The 16,054-nt window shown below is 49.7% G+C and overlaps 2 protein-coding genes across 8 annotated transcripts in view; one reads left to right on the top strand and one right to left on the bottom strand.

The window, feature by feature from the left end:
• Positions 1-16: 16 nt before the first annotated feature.
• On the top strand, positions 17-6,618 carry C1H22orf23 (chromosome 1 C22orf23 homolog). 6 transcript variants are annotated; one of them, XM_030546080.1, is made up of 7 exons: positions 17-84; positions 1,918-2,038; positions 3,268-3,330; positions 3,787-3,975; positions 4,512-4,643; positions 5,416-5,516; positions 5,841-6,618. In XM_030546080.1, the coding sequence occupies exons 2-7, from the start codon at positions 1,927-1,929 to the stop codon at positions 5,943-5,945; spliced, it is 702 nt and encodes a 233-aa protein (XP_030401940.1). In that variant the 5' UTR covers positions 17-84; positions 1,918-1,926; the 3' UTR covers positions 5,946-6,618. The 6 variants fall into 6 exon arrangements, with proteins under 6 accessions (XP_030401940.1, XP_030401912.1, XP_030401903.1 ...); XM_030546052.1 differs by having other exon boundaries at positions 33-235; positions 4,521-4,643; XM_030546043.1 differs by having other exon boundaries at positions 33-235.
• Positions 6,619-7,173: 555 nt separating this feature from the next.
• MICALL1 (MICAL like 1) overlaps positions 7,174-16,054 on the bottom strand; it is a 29,407-nt gene continuing 20,526 nt past the window's right edge. Inside the window, exons 8-17 of one of the 2 annotated variants that reach the window (XM_030546030.1) lie at positions 15,489-15,859; positions 14,697-15,175; positions 12,775-12,909; positions 11,856-11,982; positions 11,317-11,407; positions 10,734-10,807; positions 10,214-10,328; positions 9,763-9,809; positions 8,943-9,100; positions 7,174-8,904 (exon numbers count right to left, since the gene is read on the bottom strand). In XM_030546030.1, the coding sequence (XP_030401890.1) occupies positions 8,985-9,100; positions 9,763-9,809; positions 10,214-10,328; positions 10,734-10,807; positions 11,317-11,407; positions 11,856-11,982; positions 12,775-12,909; positions 14,697-15,175; positions 15,489-15,859 (1,555 nt within the window). In that variant the 3' untranslated portion in view covers positions 7,174-8,904; positions 8,943-8,984. Of the gene's footprint in view, positions 9,101-9,762; positions 9,810-10,213; positions 10,329-10,733; positions 10,808-11,316; positions 11,408-11,855; positions 11,983-12,774; positions 12,910-14,696; positions 15,176-15,488; positions 15,860-16,054 lie in introns of both variants that reach the window. The other variant, XM_030546021.1, reaches the window with a different exon arrangement.

Below are 16,054 nucleotides of genomic sequence, written 5' to 3'. Positions count from 1 at the left end.
ATCAGCCACTTCCGGGGTCGTCGCTGACGTAGCGGAAGCGGACGGCGGAGCGGGTTCCCATGGTAACGGGAGCCGCTAAGTCGGGTGAGCTAGAGGCTCGAGCGAGGAGGAATCGCTGCGGACGCCCGAATCTCCGCGCTTCCCGGGACGGGGCCGGGCCACCCGCCAATCAGGGACCAGCACGGGTTGCCATGGAGACTGGAAGATGACCTTGGCATTTCATTCTCCCCATCTGGTGCATCCTAGCCTCCGATGTGACGTCACCCCATAGGCTTCCCCTCCCACTGGGCGCTGGGTGGCGAGGCCCCGTTGGAGGGAGCGTCGCACCGCCCTAGGTGCGCCCCTTTGTGGGAGAGGGCCTGTGCCACATCGCAGCATTGCACCTTGTTGGGCATGAGTGGGGCCATTACTGTGCGCGGTGGGGGGCATGGAGGCGAGCCCAGGTGCCGTTGCACTGTGTGGTCATGGGACTTGCTTTGTTGCATTATTGTGTTGCGCCTCGGCATTTCTCCAGGGGGCTTGGGCATCATCCTGTTGCATTACGCAATGGGGTGGGTGGGGTGTTGTTTCATGGCATTGCATTGTGGTGGGGCACTGTCCTGTGGCAATGCAGAGTTGGGTGAGAGAGGAGTATTGTGCCAAGGTGTGAGGAGTGTCCCCCCAGGCTGGACTGTGGAGCAAGGTGTCTTCTCTATGGCATTGGATGGTGGTGTCATCTGTGTCATCACAGATGTGAACTGAACCTACATCACTGCATGCCATGTGGAGGGAAAAGGGTGTTTTTCCTTCAGCCAGTGGTGGGAGGGTGTGTGCGTTTGTGTGTGGCAGTGCTAAAAGTCCTTGAAGACTATAGACCAGGGGTAGTCAATAGGCAGACTGTGGGCCAAATGTGGACTGCCAGATGCTTTTGAACAGACCCCGAAATCTTTTTATTTACTTATTATCATTATTGTCAGTATTCTTTATTATTTCCCCTGGAACTTGGTTATACCTTGACCCAGAAATCTGGACCTTGACAAAAATAATTGATTACCCCTGCTATAGATCAAACCAGCTTTAATGAAAATTATATAGGGAGACAAGATGGGTGAGGTAATATCTTTTATTGGACCAACTTCTGTTGATGAAAGAGACAATCTTTTGAGCTACATAGAGCTCTTCTTCAGATTACATTAGGTATATTCAGGATAGGCAGCAAAGCTGTTATCTTCCCAGGAGATGAAGTGCCGTGGATGCCATGTTCTGAGATCAAGCATGTAAATGTGTTGAGTCCATGCATCCATCACTGCAAAGTAAGGTGTAATTGTAGTGTGGGTAAGCATACCAACACTAGCTTTAATTGAGCTAGCACCAGTAACCGTAGCAACGAAGACGTGGTGGCATGGGCTTCGGCACAGGCTAACAATCCCAGCACAAGCCTGCAGGGGATGCTTAGTACATACTTGGATTGTTAACAATGCTGAAGTCCATGCTCCCACATTTTCACTACCATTGTTACCTGTGCTATGTAGATTAAAACGTATGTGGGTATGTCTACTTGTGCTACAATTACAGCACCTTAATTTGCGGTGTCAAGGTATTCCAGTCTGAGCAGTGCTTAGTAGGACTGTGGTGGGTTTTAGGGGTTCACAACCTTTCTTAGTTGGAAGCAGGTTTGTGACTGCAACAGAGGGGAGAATAAAAGAGGGCATGGGAGATTCCAGCCAGTCCCTCAAACACTACAGTAACTCTTCAAGGGTCAAGACTTCAATGGATTAGCTGTATTTAAGTAAGTATTAAGGTTGCTTTTGAGGTAGTAGAGACTGTGTAATGGGATCCTAGAATTACTGAGGGTGGTGAAGAGAGAATGTTCTTTTGAGTTGAACCATTAGAAGTTGAATATGATTTACTGACTCCTTGCCTCACTGTCATTTTCAGGGTTTCATAATGTCTTCCCAGGATGGAAGAAGAGCAGTGCCAGCTGTCCCAAAAGGAACTGGTTTCTGGCATTCTCCAGGGACAGCTCATTATGGCCAAGAAACAAAAGAACTGCTTAAAGGTAGCAGGAAGATTGAATGGAGAACAGTGAAAAGGCCATTGACCCCCTTAAACTCATATTATGCTTCTGGCTTCACTGGATCATTGTATAATAGCAGTATGGACATTTTAAAAAACCAAACCAAAACACTCACACAGTTCTCCCCATGGAGAAGACGAAAGAGAGAATGAAGCACGTCTAACAGATGTTAATCACCTTGCTTAAAGCACTACTGGAAGGTGCCCAGGTACCACAGTGATTAGGATGGTAAAAGAACCTACATAGAATAGAAAGAACATTAATAGTCCATGTTGCTTCTGATGCTTGGAATGCTCTTCCTAAATCCATTCTCTCATCCTTCTTCCTCACCTTATTCAAATAACTCCTAAAGACCCCTTTTGCAGCCCCCTTTCCCCCACATACACAATTTGCACCACTAAACTATATATCTGCCTAAACTGACTAAAGCCATCATTGTATCACCGAAACCCATGCCATTCCTCACCCCTCCCTTTCCTGCTCTCTGTTATATTCTCACATCTCAAATCCATCATTTAGTGTATAAGCTTTTCAGGGCAGGAACCCGTCTTCTATGTATTTCCTGTAAAGTGCCTGTCTAATCCAATCTACCTGTCAGTCTCTAGATTTTTACACAACACCTATTGCCAAGCACACTTCTGGGTTCTACAACATACTAAATAATAACTTCGTTCTGTCTCTCTTCTCCAACCATTGCCAAAGTTGAAGACATAAAACCCCTTTGTTGTACTAATTCCACATTACTACGCCATGTGGGTAATACCATCCTGATCCCCCAGTTGGTGATCAGCTAAAGGATTAGGCTCAATAGCTCTTATAACTAGTTCCTTTGCTACTGTTACTGCAAATGCTGTTCTCATTTGCTTTCAAATTTGGGAGAACAGTTTTACCTCCACCACAGCCCTTACGTACCATTTTTAAAGCTGGTGTTTCCTTTTGTATGGAAGAGAATGCCAATACTTTTGTAAATTAGGCTGCTTATTTAGGTGCATAAACATGGAGTTAGTAACCTAACTTTAGGCACCCACCTTTGAAATTCTCAGCCTAAAACACTTGGGTCTTTTCCTAAAGGATCCCGATTACAATATGGGGTTTCCTCCAAAGCCCTTCCCCTTGTTTGTTCTGGTTGCCTAAAGTGGACAGGTAGTTCCTCAGGCTGTTTCTGCTGAGTTCTCAGGCTGGGGTCTTTACAGATGGTTTTTACCTTCCAGTGATGATGGAGGAATCCAAACTTACCAATTTCCAGCAACGCCACCTCATGGACTGCATGAAACGTGAGTGATGCCTCAGCTTTGTCCACCTCCTACCCCCACGCATGTACTCTGCCTTGTGCAGGTTGCTGCTTATTGATCTTCTGCTCCTAACCCCCGTGTACACCTTACAGCTGCTGTGGTGAAGCATTCACATGGCGCAGATACATAGATCATTCTTTTTACAGAGGGTATTTGCCTATAGCCTGGAGGATTGGGAAGAAATTGGGGAGTATCTCTTTCTCCTCAGCATTTGGTCCACTGCAGCTGGTCTCATCTCTTTCATCATACAACAGTATCTCTTGAACCCCGCATCCAGTCTCCATCATTTAAGGCTAAATTTGGTAGCTATTCATATTCTTTATAAGGACTGGATGGGATTGAGACTAATACTGGAACCGCATTATGTGGTCCAGGGAAATCACCACGCCACAGACTTGGCTGTTCCTAACCTGCCATTGTCTTCCCTCCCTTTCCCAGGAGGTGTTTCCCTGCCCACTCACTGCAACCCAACATCCAGCAAAGAACCACAGCTTGCGCAGCCTGCACCCTCTCCACCAAAGCCTTGTCTTTCAGTCACTCTGTTGGCCAGACCTCATCTCCGACCTGCTGAGATCTGCCGGGCAGCCGATGCCTACACCCGAGAGAAATTCAAACCCCGGGCCACTCGTAAGTGAGCAAATTCTGCTAAGGGATCAGTTTTGCCTCCTGTCTTTCCTTCCCTCCGATTTTCCTCCACTCTCCAGAAGACTCTCTTATTTGCTTTCCAACCTCCTTCTTCCTTCTCTCTAATCCATTGGCAGATGCACAAAAGCCAGAGCTGTGAGGGGACTCTTGACAGCGCCTCCCTTCATTGATGATTACATCCCAACCCTGCCTGCTGGCTGGGTGGCTCATTGACAGAACAGGATTTCACTTGACCTTATTGTGACAAGGCAATTCTCACATAATTTTATGGCTCGTAGACTGGTATCAGACCACTGATGTAAATGTAGCTGGTATTTTTGCCGTCAGTACAGTACGTGTAGTCCCTGTGCTGTATATAGGATGCGAATGGGATGTACCACAATAGATATTTCCTGTGCAATTACTTATATAGACTCTCCAGCTGCGTGTGTCCAGGCACAGCTGCCAGCAGGGCCTTGGTAGGGAGACTGTACTTCTGCCTCAGTCTGACAAAGATTTGTTTTCTTTATCTTCCACAGGCGACTTAGAGAGGGAGAAGCAGAGGCTCCAAAATATCTTAGCAACTGGAAAGGACATGGTGGAACAGAAGCCACAGCAGAAGCCAGTGCAGACAGAGGAAGAAATACCTGAACCTGACCGGTTTGAAGAACGTATGTATGGAAATAGGCCAAGGCACAAAGGAAGGCCTTAGATACAGGCCCCTTACAAAAGGCAGGGTGAGGGGGATTCATGCATTAGTGAGCTGAGATTTGTTGTGGCAGGCGTAATGCTGGATTAGACCTTATCTAGACTAGAAAGGTTTGCTGATATAGCCATACTAGTAGTATGGTATCATAGCTATACCAGCAAACCCTTCTAGTGGAGATGCAGCTCATACCAGCAGAAAAGTGCTTTTGGCAGTATAGTTTATACCACTTCCCCCAAATAAAAAGCTACACTAGCAAAAATGCTTTTTTGCTAGGATATCTGCACCTACAGTAGGGCTTTTGCAGACATAGCTATGTCAGTTTGGTGTGTGATTTTTTTCACATTCTGAACCAATAAAGTTGACAAAACTTTTAATGTAGACTGGGCCTTTGCTGGACCACTGCTCTGCTTTGGCGTGTAGAATCCTATGGGGTGAATCCCAACATCCCACTGCATTGAATAAGCTTTTACAAACACTCCCCAGCCTCAAATCAAGCTGTATTTCCTAGAAGCTGGGAAGAGAAATAAAGAGATGGCTATTTCTATCCTTAAATGCAGGAGATGCTAAGATACTGTGGTGATGAGGGCAAAGTCAGTGTCATTCTAGATATTTATTACCCCCCTCACACGCCCATATTCTAACAGGGCTGAGAAGTGGGGAGGTCAGAATTCAGGCAATGCTGGTGTATCCCCACTTTGACTGGTTCTGTCCATGTCTCTTTCTCTTGTGCTCAGTGGTGAATGAAATTCAGGAGCGGAAGGAATTCCTGGCAGAGATGGAGGCTCTGGGCCAGAGCAAGCAGTATCGAGGGACTGTCCTCACTGAAATCTCACAGGTATCTTCGGAACCCCTTTGGCCTCTGCAGCATGTTGGATTGAGGGAACCTTGGTGCTGGAGGATCTGAGTTCTATGGTTTCTATCCAATAACTAGATGTGGCCTAGATTTGGAAGGAGGAGAGCCCAGCATTTTCTCTCAGGAGATGAGGTAGAAAAAGAGGGATGAATTTAGGAGCTTGGGGCGGGAGAGAGGCCTCCAGCCCCTCTATCATTTCTGTATGTAATTTCACTGGGGAAGAGGATCCTTCATTCTCAAGTTTGGCAGAAAATTGGAGTTTCTGGCATTCTCACCAATTCATCCTTTTTGTTCTGCTCCTTACAGAAACTGCGGGAGATGGAGATCATCGATAAGAGGAGGAGTAAGGACATGAGAAAGGCAATGGCAAAAATCCTCCCTGTGGGAAACAAATCTGATCCCAATAGCTAGACCAAGACCAGACACCAGAGCAGACCATTCCCACCCCTTCTTTATTTGCCCTTCCAATAGGGCTGGGCCTCCACCATAAAAGGGTCACAGAACTGGTCTATGCCTATTCATCTAAGGCAGATCCTCTCGGAGGAATGTCAGTAGCACCTGTTGCGTAAATCCAAGAGGGCAGTAAATGTTTATGCAAATACATAACAAGAGAAAATCTTTGCAAAATCCTATCAACACTGACTAGTCTCCCTTCAGGCAGCTGTTTCACGGTTGGGTGAACTTGATGGTTGGGGGAACCAAATCAGGGAATTAGCCTGGTTCCCTCCTCTGGAGGGACTAGGAGGAGATGAAAAGACCTCAGCATGCTCCAGTCGCCTCTGAAACATGGTGACGCAAGGTCTCTTTCCACCTATGACACGTCTTAAGGTGTGAGAACAAAGCTGACCTGCACAACAGACACCCAGAAGGAAAATCTCTCTCCCTTTTCCATATGGCCCAAACTCTGGGGATTCTGGTTGTTTCTGTGGAAGCTGAAAATTAATGGGATTGTTTACTTCCTCGTCACTGATCCATATCATCACTCATGTCAGCACAGCCCTGGAAGCTGTGTCAGCTGCTGCTCCAGAGCAGGTGAGGGAGGAGCAACCACACTGCCTTACATAAATATTAGCCTTGATTTTAATGTGATTGCATCTTGGTGAGATTTTGTGTGTGTGTGTGTGTGTGTTTAGGATCTTGTCTCTTGCTCATGCACTAAAACATGCAGGCTTAGAAACATGGTTACGATGGGTTGGGCCAGGGGAAGAGTTCACCTTGGGGTTCGCAGTGCAGAAGAGTCTGTTCCCTGATCATTTGTTTTCTGTTCCCTGGGAGCATCTTGACAAGGATTGATATGGCCAAAGGCAGTGGGGCCAAGGTATTCATAGATTTTAAAGCCAGAAGGGATCATTACTAGTCTGACCTCCTCCATAACACAAGCTAAAGAATTTCACCCAGTTACCTCTGTATTGAACCAAGAGGCTGCTGGAATCCCCAATCTCATCCTTTTCTTAGGTTCAGCGGCTGAACTATTTGTCAGCAGTACTCCACCAAACCTCCCCAAGCCAGGTAAGTACCCAACATTGGGCTCAAACCCATAATCCTGAGATTAAGAGGTGCAGGTACTACCAACCAAGCTAGCCAGATACCTAACGTGAGCCAAGCACAGGTAAGGATAAGCAACACAGGGTGGCAGTAGTTTTTTTTAACTCCACTGGTTTTATTTTTCTGCAGATGAATGGCAATCCCAGAGTTAGTACAGTGTAACAGTTTACAAATCAAAATACTGGCGGGAGTAGGACTGGGGGTGTCAGACTGCAGCAATTCTAATGGCCTTTGACAGTGGCTCAGCTGCACGCTACAAGGCCAAATTGACTGCTTTGCTTTGGAGAGGGTAAGTTGTGCTTTGGGATCTCCCCTCTCCAGAGATGACCATAGAAACGTGGCCACTGCTCCTGGAGCAGCCAGTTGGGGGTTGCAAGAGTATGATGGGGCCCTCCATTCCTAGGGGCTGCGTATGCTGCCCCAATCAGTACTGGTGGCCCTTGGGACCAAAATGATAAACTCAGCTCCCTCAATGGTTTTGTAAACAGGGATCCCTGTATAAAAATATACTCCACCAAGGGTGGTTTGGATCAAACCTGTAGTATTTTTATAAAAGGAATGCAGCAGCTTGCTCTGGGCTGGTAGTTACTCTGCTAATAAAGCAAGACAACAGCTGACCAACCAACACGCACAAAACTCAGTGTCTAACTCAGACCAATCAAACAGCTCAATAAATAGCTCCTCACCTTGGAGAAGGCGGAAAAAAGAAAGGAAGGAGGGAAGACTGCTCTCCCCATCCCCCAACGCACACACACAACAAATAAAACAAGGGTTTAAAAAGCTGGATGGGGTTGAATCCATCTAGTAATGACACTATTAAAAAAAAAAACCAAATCCCCCCTTTTGCACTTTTAAAAATATAAATACAGACAAAGCTGGAGAAGGGCCAGCTGAGATTCCCTTCCCACTTCCCAAGCTGGCAGAGGGCAGCACGAGCAAGCAAGGCAACAGGATAACCTCGCTGGCACTGAATAAAGTCTTGCATTCTTTTCCTCCCTGCCCCCCAAAAAGCATAAGCGTGGGTCTATTTAGCAGCTGCAGCGAGGGTTAGATGTCCTGGGTGGGGTATCTTGGACATGTCCAGTTGGACTCTCCATAATCCCTTTTCCTTAGCCATTCTGCCTGGCCCTGTCATTGACCCCGCCCAGTCCTGAAGCTCGTGGGGTGCGTGTCGTCAGGGGGAGGGGAATCTCTCCACAAACAGGACAGAGGTTACTTTTTTTTTTTTTTTTTAGGAACCCAAGGCATGGAAATTTTGGGGATTTCTTTCCTTTTCATTTAGTTTTTCAATGCGAATTTAGTGCCAATAAAATAATCCTGTTTATAAGCCCCCGAGTCTTTTACCAAAGTTAAGAATGGGAATTCAGACTGCAAGGGGATGAATTGGAGTTGGGGAGGGACAACTGTGTACAGCCCCCAAGGCAGAGGGTATGAGGCACATGTGATTATCACAGTTAGAGTGAGGGACGGGGCAATTAGTGCAAGTTTCCCACAAACACCAAAATCCTTTACTTACTGCTCAGACAGTTAATAATAATAATAGTAATAAACACACAACTGGGTAATATCTCCTAAAGCTATTTCCCCTCCTCCCCACTCCCCAAAGCTTGTGGATAGTATCTTTTCTCCTCTGATCAGGCTCTCTACAGCCTTAGGAAGGGGGAATATTGTTGATCAGACTCGCCATGTCTCCTCTTTTTTGGGCAACTCCACGTCTGTGGCTGAAAGCTAAGTTTCCCTGGGAGAAATCAGCATTGGCATGTGGGGGTTGACGAGAGGAGACAGACAGCTTCTGGAGAGGAGTGGGAGGCAGAAGCCCCAGTGGCAGGTATCCAGCCAGCCACAGGGAGGGCTGATGCAATCAGACAGCAGTGCATCCATCCTTGCTTCTGGCTTTCTCCTGCTCTAGCTTTTCTCCTTAGGTGACTTGCTCTTTGATTCATGTTTATTGCCAAGCAGCTTCAGCACCTTCATGGGCTTGAACTTTCCTTTCTTCTTGCCCTCAGACTCCTTGTGAAATTCTGCAGAAGCGTTGCAAGGAGAGGTTATTTTCTAAAGGACAGAGCCCAGGAGTATGCATGCATACTGGTGCCTATACACTCAATAGACACGTGCCTCCACCTGTGTGACGTATGCAGACTGGGGCTAAACTATTTGATGCATACATCTGTGTGAGCCACCAGTGTCTGAATGAAAACACACACACATTCAGTGCAGGTCACTGAGATTAGACACAGGAGACAGAGATTTCTCAGGAGCTGTTCTCAGGCTGCAGAATGAACTTCCGCAGGAATTAAGGACCAATACAAACCTCACCACCTTCTGCTCCAAGTGCAAAGCACATTTCTTTGACTTTGCCTTCTCTAACCTAAACACATAGCAAAGTGTGTGTATATTATCTAGACAGTCTAACACACTTTTCCCTATGGGAACAGGAGGAGAGGAGAAAAGGTGATGGGGGTTAGTCAGATTGCATAATGCATTTGTGGAAGATGCTCGGAGGTGGTGGGTGTGATATAAGAACCTACATATAATAGAATAAATCCCTAAACACATACACATGTTCATGTGTATTTATACTAATGCCCTTTATTCTTCTGTCCTCTTCTTGGGAGCGTGAGAGAGCAGCCAGGACTCTTGAAGTCCTCCAGTATTGGAATGTGGCTCCCATTCACTTTCTTACCTTTCTTTTTAATCATGGCTTCCAACAATTTATCCTCCTCTTCCTCTCTGAAAGAAACAGTTGGAAACTGTTGAGAGATTCCACTCTCAGGACAACAGCCACAACATGGTTGGAAGAGCTCCCCACTGCTCATGACTGGTATGGTCACTGGTATCCCATAATCCCTTGCTACAGTTATGACATATTCCCCATATACACAGACCAGGACAGACATCATCCAGAGATACACACACACACACCATCCCCACAAGTCATTAGCACTGATTGACAGGAACAAGGATTGGGGGATCCTCGGGAAGATCTGTCAGTAACAGTGGCATCGTGGTGTTGCACTTCACAGTACAAGTTCACCCCATACTGGTGGTCTGCACCACCACCTCCACTGTGTCGCTCAGACAGGGCTGTAAAGGCAGCTGGGTTTCGGACAGATTCCCCCTTTCCGCCGTGTTACCTTTGCCGGTCTTCATCCAGGCAGTTGACAATGGCATTACGTTGTTCAATAATGGTGACCAGCTCCTGCATCAGCACCGTCTCCCTCTCTCGGTCGTCATCCGTCCAGTCCTTAGCTAGCCACCCCAGAAAAGACAAGGAGTTAAATGACTAAGTGACTCTCTTGTGCAAGGAGTTCAGGGGTCCGGAGTGTCATACAAGAGACCTGGGTTTGATTCCTGTCCTGAGCCTAGCAGATGACTCTGTGGATCTCCACACTAGGTTAGAATGATGGCCTCTCAATGTGGGGACTGGGAATACAGTCTAGACAGCATGCTCAGGAATTGGTACTGGGGAGGGACTGTCTCATGTTACTCAACAGCCACCCTGCAGCCAGTTAAGGAGAAGTATTAATATCCATCAAAAACAAGTCCCATTTGGTCCCTTTTACCCAGGGACTAGCCATGACTGAAAGTATAATGGGCATTGGGGGGACAGAGAACCTGCTCAGGGTGGTATTTCACCAGTACTAAGAGATTTACCTGGCTTATTGAGAAGGCATCGCAGTTCGTACTCTACATCAGCCTGACGCTGCTCCAAGTTCTGCTGCTTAAAACTGCAAAGAAAGAGAAACACCATCAAAAACCCATTGCAAGGCTCAGAGAGATCCCTCCGGAAAGCAGATGTCCTCTCTGGGAAGCCATCTCCATGGGGTCAGGTTTGAAAGTAACAACTGTGACCTTAGCCTTACCTACCAGGAGACTTGTAGTGAAAGGGCAGGAGCCTTGGCTGTACTCCTAGCAATGCTAGCCCCAGCCTCATCCAGTAAAGACTGTTATAGGAGTTGTGGCTACAGGGTGCTCACAGCCTCTTACAGAAGGAAGTGCCATGGGGAACACTGCAGGAGAGCTGGTTATGGGGAAGCCCACAGCTCTTGTAGCTCCAGTCTCTGAGTAGTTCCAAGTACACTTGGACAAAGAGTCAATGTCTTCATAGATCGCTAGCCCCACCCCTTGACTAGGAAGCCTATCAGGGCCTTCTAGTAAAGCGTCTCAGGTGGGAATAGGGAGGCTCTTCTGTCCTCCCTAGCTTTGGAGGCAGCATCAGTGTGCTCCCCCTACTCACATGTAGATGAGCTCAGACTCACGGCGCACCAGCATGTGCTTCTCATGGATGAGTTTGAACCAGTCCACCAGCAGGCTGTCCTCGGGGCTGTCTACCAGTCAAACCAGGCAGAAAGAGAATTCAGAGACATTCCTCAGGGCTTTCTGCCCACACAGCGCAGCAAGCCAAGACAGGCTCTACCACACTCGGGAGGGAGAGATTCACTTATAATTAACCTGACCTCATCCAGCTCCTGAACACATGAGAAGTGGAGTGAATTAAACAGTTCTCAGCCTCCCATGGAGAAGTGATGGTTTTGATCCATCTTCCTCATAGCCCAAGCCAGTTGGCATAGCCCTACCCTTCCCCCACTCAACTCCCTTGATCCTTCATCACCCTAACCTTAAACAGAGAGCATATTATCACTACTTCTTCTTCATTTCCCCCCATTACAGGGATGGTACAGCTCTTACATCTTAAAATTCCCTATTCTCTACGACACATCTCTTCCCCTCCTCCTGTCCCCACCCAACCCCCACGGTTGGCATAATCCACATTACCATTCTCGACACTGCGGAGTTTCTCCTCCAGCTCCACCCCTCGGTGCTCCAGCTCATCCAGCCGCTGCTCAATGGTGTCCATCTCTCCGTAAATATCCTCCACTGGGACGTACTGATCCGCCTGGACCTACCAAACCACACAAGCAGGAACACCCATTGCAATGGGCAGCCGCTTTCCCTGGGCAGCCCTTGACCGATCTGCTCCAGCATCCTGCCTGGGGACCCCAGTGCACTCCCTGGTGGGCAGTGGAAAGAGCAGGGGAGACTAGCACTCTTCTGTGGAGGAGGGAGAGCAATGGGAGTGACCAACTCCCTCCCACAGGACTAACACAGCATCAGAAGAAATCAAACCTCTCCTGGGGGAAATCACCCTGCTCCATCACACACAGATTAATGGCACTGCTGGGGCAAGATGCACTTGCAGCACATGCATTAAAATCTCCCTCCATCAACAGCTCAAACTGGCCCCCAGTTATCTTGGAGGAGCGGTGTGGATACACTTTGCCCCACTTGTTCAGCACACCCTTCTTGCTCAGACAACTCCCTCCTGAGGTATGGCAACTGCTGTACCATACGGTGAATCAGGACATGCCTAGGGGCAGAGACTGGGTGGGGAGAAGAGAGTGGGAGCCAAGGTAAGGCCCCGGGTAGCTGGTTCTAGGCAGTCTGGCCAACCTGCAGCTCCCAAAGGGAGCCACTAGTGACGCAAGTCAATGTACACCACTCTGAAGAGCCTTCTAGGGAGTATGCGTGCACAAGGAGGCTCTCCACCCATCCCCTAGATCCCTCAACAGCCAGCCATACATGCCTCCCACCGCTGGAATCTAGGAAAGGAAATAGGGGTTCAGCAAGCAGAGCTGCAGTCCCAGCCAACAGTGGGGAGGTGACATTTGCCCCTATGCTCCTCTGTCCTCTTTACCTTGCGTTTGATCAGCGGGAAGCCATGTCCTGGTGCAGGAGGGCGTGCTGGCTTGGATCCTTTGGGGAGTTTCTGGGCTGAGGGGGAGGTGACAGGTGACGACTTCCGGTTGAAGGGATTCTCTTTGCATGAAGACTGGGGAAAACAACCAAGGAGATGATTTGGTGCCCAGGAGAGAGCAATAAAGAAGATCCCAGGCAGGGTGTGAACATTGAGCAAACGCCCTCTCATAGGAACTGCCATACTGGAGCAGAGTAACAGTCCACCTAAGCCACTATCCCCGCTTCTGCCATGGTGGAGTAGACAGCTGGTCCACCAGTCCTTGTCTACAGGAGCAAACTCTGCAGGTATTATTCCCCACCAGTGCAACTCCAGAGCATGGTTTGATACCAGAGTGCTAAAAGAACCCAAGTCCTGTCTACACCATAGTTTTTACTACTGCTTCCACTGCTGGAGTTGCATTGGTGGGAAACTGTAGCTACTTTGGATCCTCTGGTATCCTGTCTATGACAGCAGACAGCCTTGGATGCTTCCAAGGGAGGTATAAACCCCCAGAATCCACCTCACTTAACTACGGGAGGTGCATCTTCCTGACTCTAGCCAGTGATTAGCATGTCCCCTGAGGCATAAGGATTTATAGCCCTGGTTATTTTATCCTAGCCAGCGTCACTGCAGATACTATTCTCATCTGTATCAATATTTAATCCTTTTCTTGATCACACTAAGTTATTTGCTTCAGTAATGTCATGTGGCAGTGAGTTCCACAGCTTAATCATAAACAGCATGGAAAGCTATTTTGCTCTGAGCAGCATTTTCATTTGTTTTGATTTGTACCCTGAGGCAGGGTGAATAAGAGCATGATTACCATTTAACTAGCGCTTACTCCACCAGACTGTGAGAATCCTAGCTCTGGCTCTGTCTGACCAGCTCTTGGTGGTCACATTCTGTGCCAACAATCAGGGCCAGCTCCAGGCACCTGTGAAGGAAACAGGTGCTTGGGGCGGCCAATGGAAAGGGGCAGCACGTCCGGGTCTTTGGCGGCAATTCAGCGGCTGGTCCCTCAGTCCCTCTCTTCCTCTTTGAGCTGCAACTGAAATGCCGCCGAAGAGGAAGAGAGGGAACCAGGGCCGGCTCCAGGCCCCAGCGTGCCAAGCGCGTGCTTGGGGCAGCATGCCGCAGGGGGCGCTCTGCCGGTTGCCAGGAGGGCAGCAGGTGGCTCCGGTGGGCCTGCCGCAGGCGTCCCTGCGGAGGGTCTGCTGGTCCCGCGGCTCCGGTGGAGCATCTGCCGGCACGCCTGCAGGAGGTCCACCAGAGCCGTGGGACCAGCAGACCCTCCGCAGGTACGCCTGCGGGAGGTCCACCGGAGCTGCAGGACCGGCGCGTGGCAGAGCGCTCCCCGCGGCGTTCTGCCGTGCTTGGGGCGACGAAATGGCTAGAGCCGGCCCTGGAGGGAGCGAAGGACCTGCCATCGAACTGCTGCAGAAGAATGAAGCGGCGCAACTAAGCTGCCACCAAAGTGCCACCGATCGGCTTTATTTTTCTTTTTTCCCCCCTGCTTCGCCGCTTGGGGCGGCCCTGCCAACAATGTTGCACAAATGGGTCGAGAGCAGAATGTTACTACTGAAAACCACAGTACAGAGTCTCACCACTTGGTGGCACCAGAGCTGCTTTGGGGTGAAGACATCACCATATGATAACAGAGTGTTGGAGACTGGTAGCCTGACCCTCAGCTCCAGTGTGGAGATGTCTCCAGGTTGAGAGGTGGAAAAACAGCGAGCAGCTTAAGGCCAGAGGCCTATTGGTAGGGGTGGGTTTCCCCTCCCAAAGGGCACTGAAGGGCATCTCCTCTGGGCCTCTTTGGAGGACAAGATGATTGCTGTGATGAGGGTCGGGGAGGGGTTAGGAGAAATGCACCAGCCTACCTTCAGCTGAGGCTTAGGCGATGGGGAATTCTTGGGGCCTCCTTCACCCGTGTCTGAGGCCAACAGGATGGGTGTGGGACTAGCACTGGCAGGAGACTTGGGGGGCAGTTGGCTGGGGCTGGTCTTTAAATTGCTGGCAGAAAGGCTCTTGCTGGTCTGTTGAGCTCCCCCCTGTGCCTCCCCACTGGAGCTGGCCAGCTCGCTGGAGGAAGAGAAGGAGGAGTTGGCGGACAGGCTGGCTGGGGCTGTGGGGCTCTCAGTGGAGGAGACACTGGTGAGCGGAGTGTCTGCACAGGAGATCTTGGAAGCAGCCGGCACATGGACCGTGGGTTCGGAGGAGCTCTTGGGCACTGACGCCTCATCCGGGTCACCAGCGGCCTTGGCTGAACACTCGGAGTTAATGCTCTCAAGGCTGAGGGCAGGTGATGGGGTGGAGGAGGATGGCTCTGAGTGCGAGAGCCTGGAGATAGGGTGGTGAACTACAAAGGAAAGAGAGAGGTCAGAGGGGAACGGGAAGTAACAAATACCCCCCCACACCTGTACCAGCCACAGATGGAGAATGTCGGAGGCACCTTCAGGAGCGAGATCTCTCGAACACCCACCCTGTGAGGTTGGGTGGGAAGCAGGATTAGGTAGCACAGAGCCCAGCCCAGCTGGCATAGACATTAGGACTTGCTCTGCCTGCTGGAGGGGTGAAAGTGCCAGGGCTGCCTATCCCTGGTGTCCAAGGGCGACAGAGGCAGGAGTTCTGTGTAGGATGGGTGTGCACAGAAGGGTGTGGGAGGGACTCACCTAGGGGGGAGGCGCTGGGTGCTCGTGGAGCTGGACGTTTCTTTGTCTTGGGGCTGCTGGTGGGGGTGATGCGGTACCAGGGATGAGTGGGTTTTGTCATGCTCTCACTCTGGTCCTGCTTTGGCATGCTCTTTGGTGTTGCACCTTCCTCCTCGTCCTCCTCCTCCTCAAAGGGGTTGTAGGCTTTGGGCTCCCTGCTGGCGGAACTGCTCTCCCGTTCCCTCCCTTTCCCCTGCTCCTCCTCTTCCTCTGAAGCCCTCGTGGGAATCTCCTGGCCGCTGCCTGGCGGGGGAGGAGCCGGCTTCCTCTTGGGCTCTGGCTGGACCAACGCAATCCACGGAGGGTCCTTTGGTCTCACAGCAGCTCCCGCTCTAGTTGAAGAGAAGAGTGGTGTCAGGGATGGAGAGGGGATGAGGAGGATGCATGGAAGAGAGAATTCATGACAAACCAGGTAGAATATTGCCCATAAGGGGGAAAACGACAGGCTAGGGCTGCCCCTGCCTTCTCTCTGCAGAGCATTCACCCCCAGGGACAGGCTGAGGGTAGGACTGGGCATGTGGGTTCAC

The sequence above is a fragment of the Gopherus evgoodei genome, chromosome 1, assembly GCF_007399415.2.
Source record: "Gopherus evgoodei ecotype Sinaloan lineage chromosome 1, rGopEvg1_v1.p, whole genome shotgun sequence".
NCBI lineage: Eukaryota > Metazoa > Chordata > Testudines > Testudinidae > Gopherus > Gopherus evgoodei.
This window is presented reverse-complemented; position numbering and strand designations above follow the sequence as displayed.

Excerpts from the sequence above, each read along its gene's own strand:
- C1H22orf23 (XM_030546043.1), top strand. The coding sequence starts at position 206 with ATGACCTTGGCATTTCATTCTCCCCATCTG. Across the intron at positions 3,976-4,511 it reads ATTCAAACCCCGGGCCACTC|GCGACTTAGAGAGGGAGAAG; the intron begins GTAAGTGAGCAA and ends TATCTTCCACAG. Across the intron at positions 4,644-5,415 it reads ACCTGACCGGTTTGAAGAAC|TGGTGAATGAAATTCAGGAG; the intron begins GTATGTATGGAA and ends TCTTGTGCTCAG.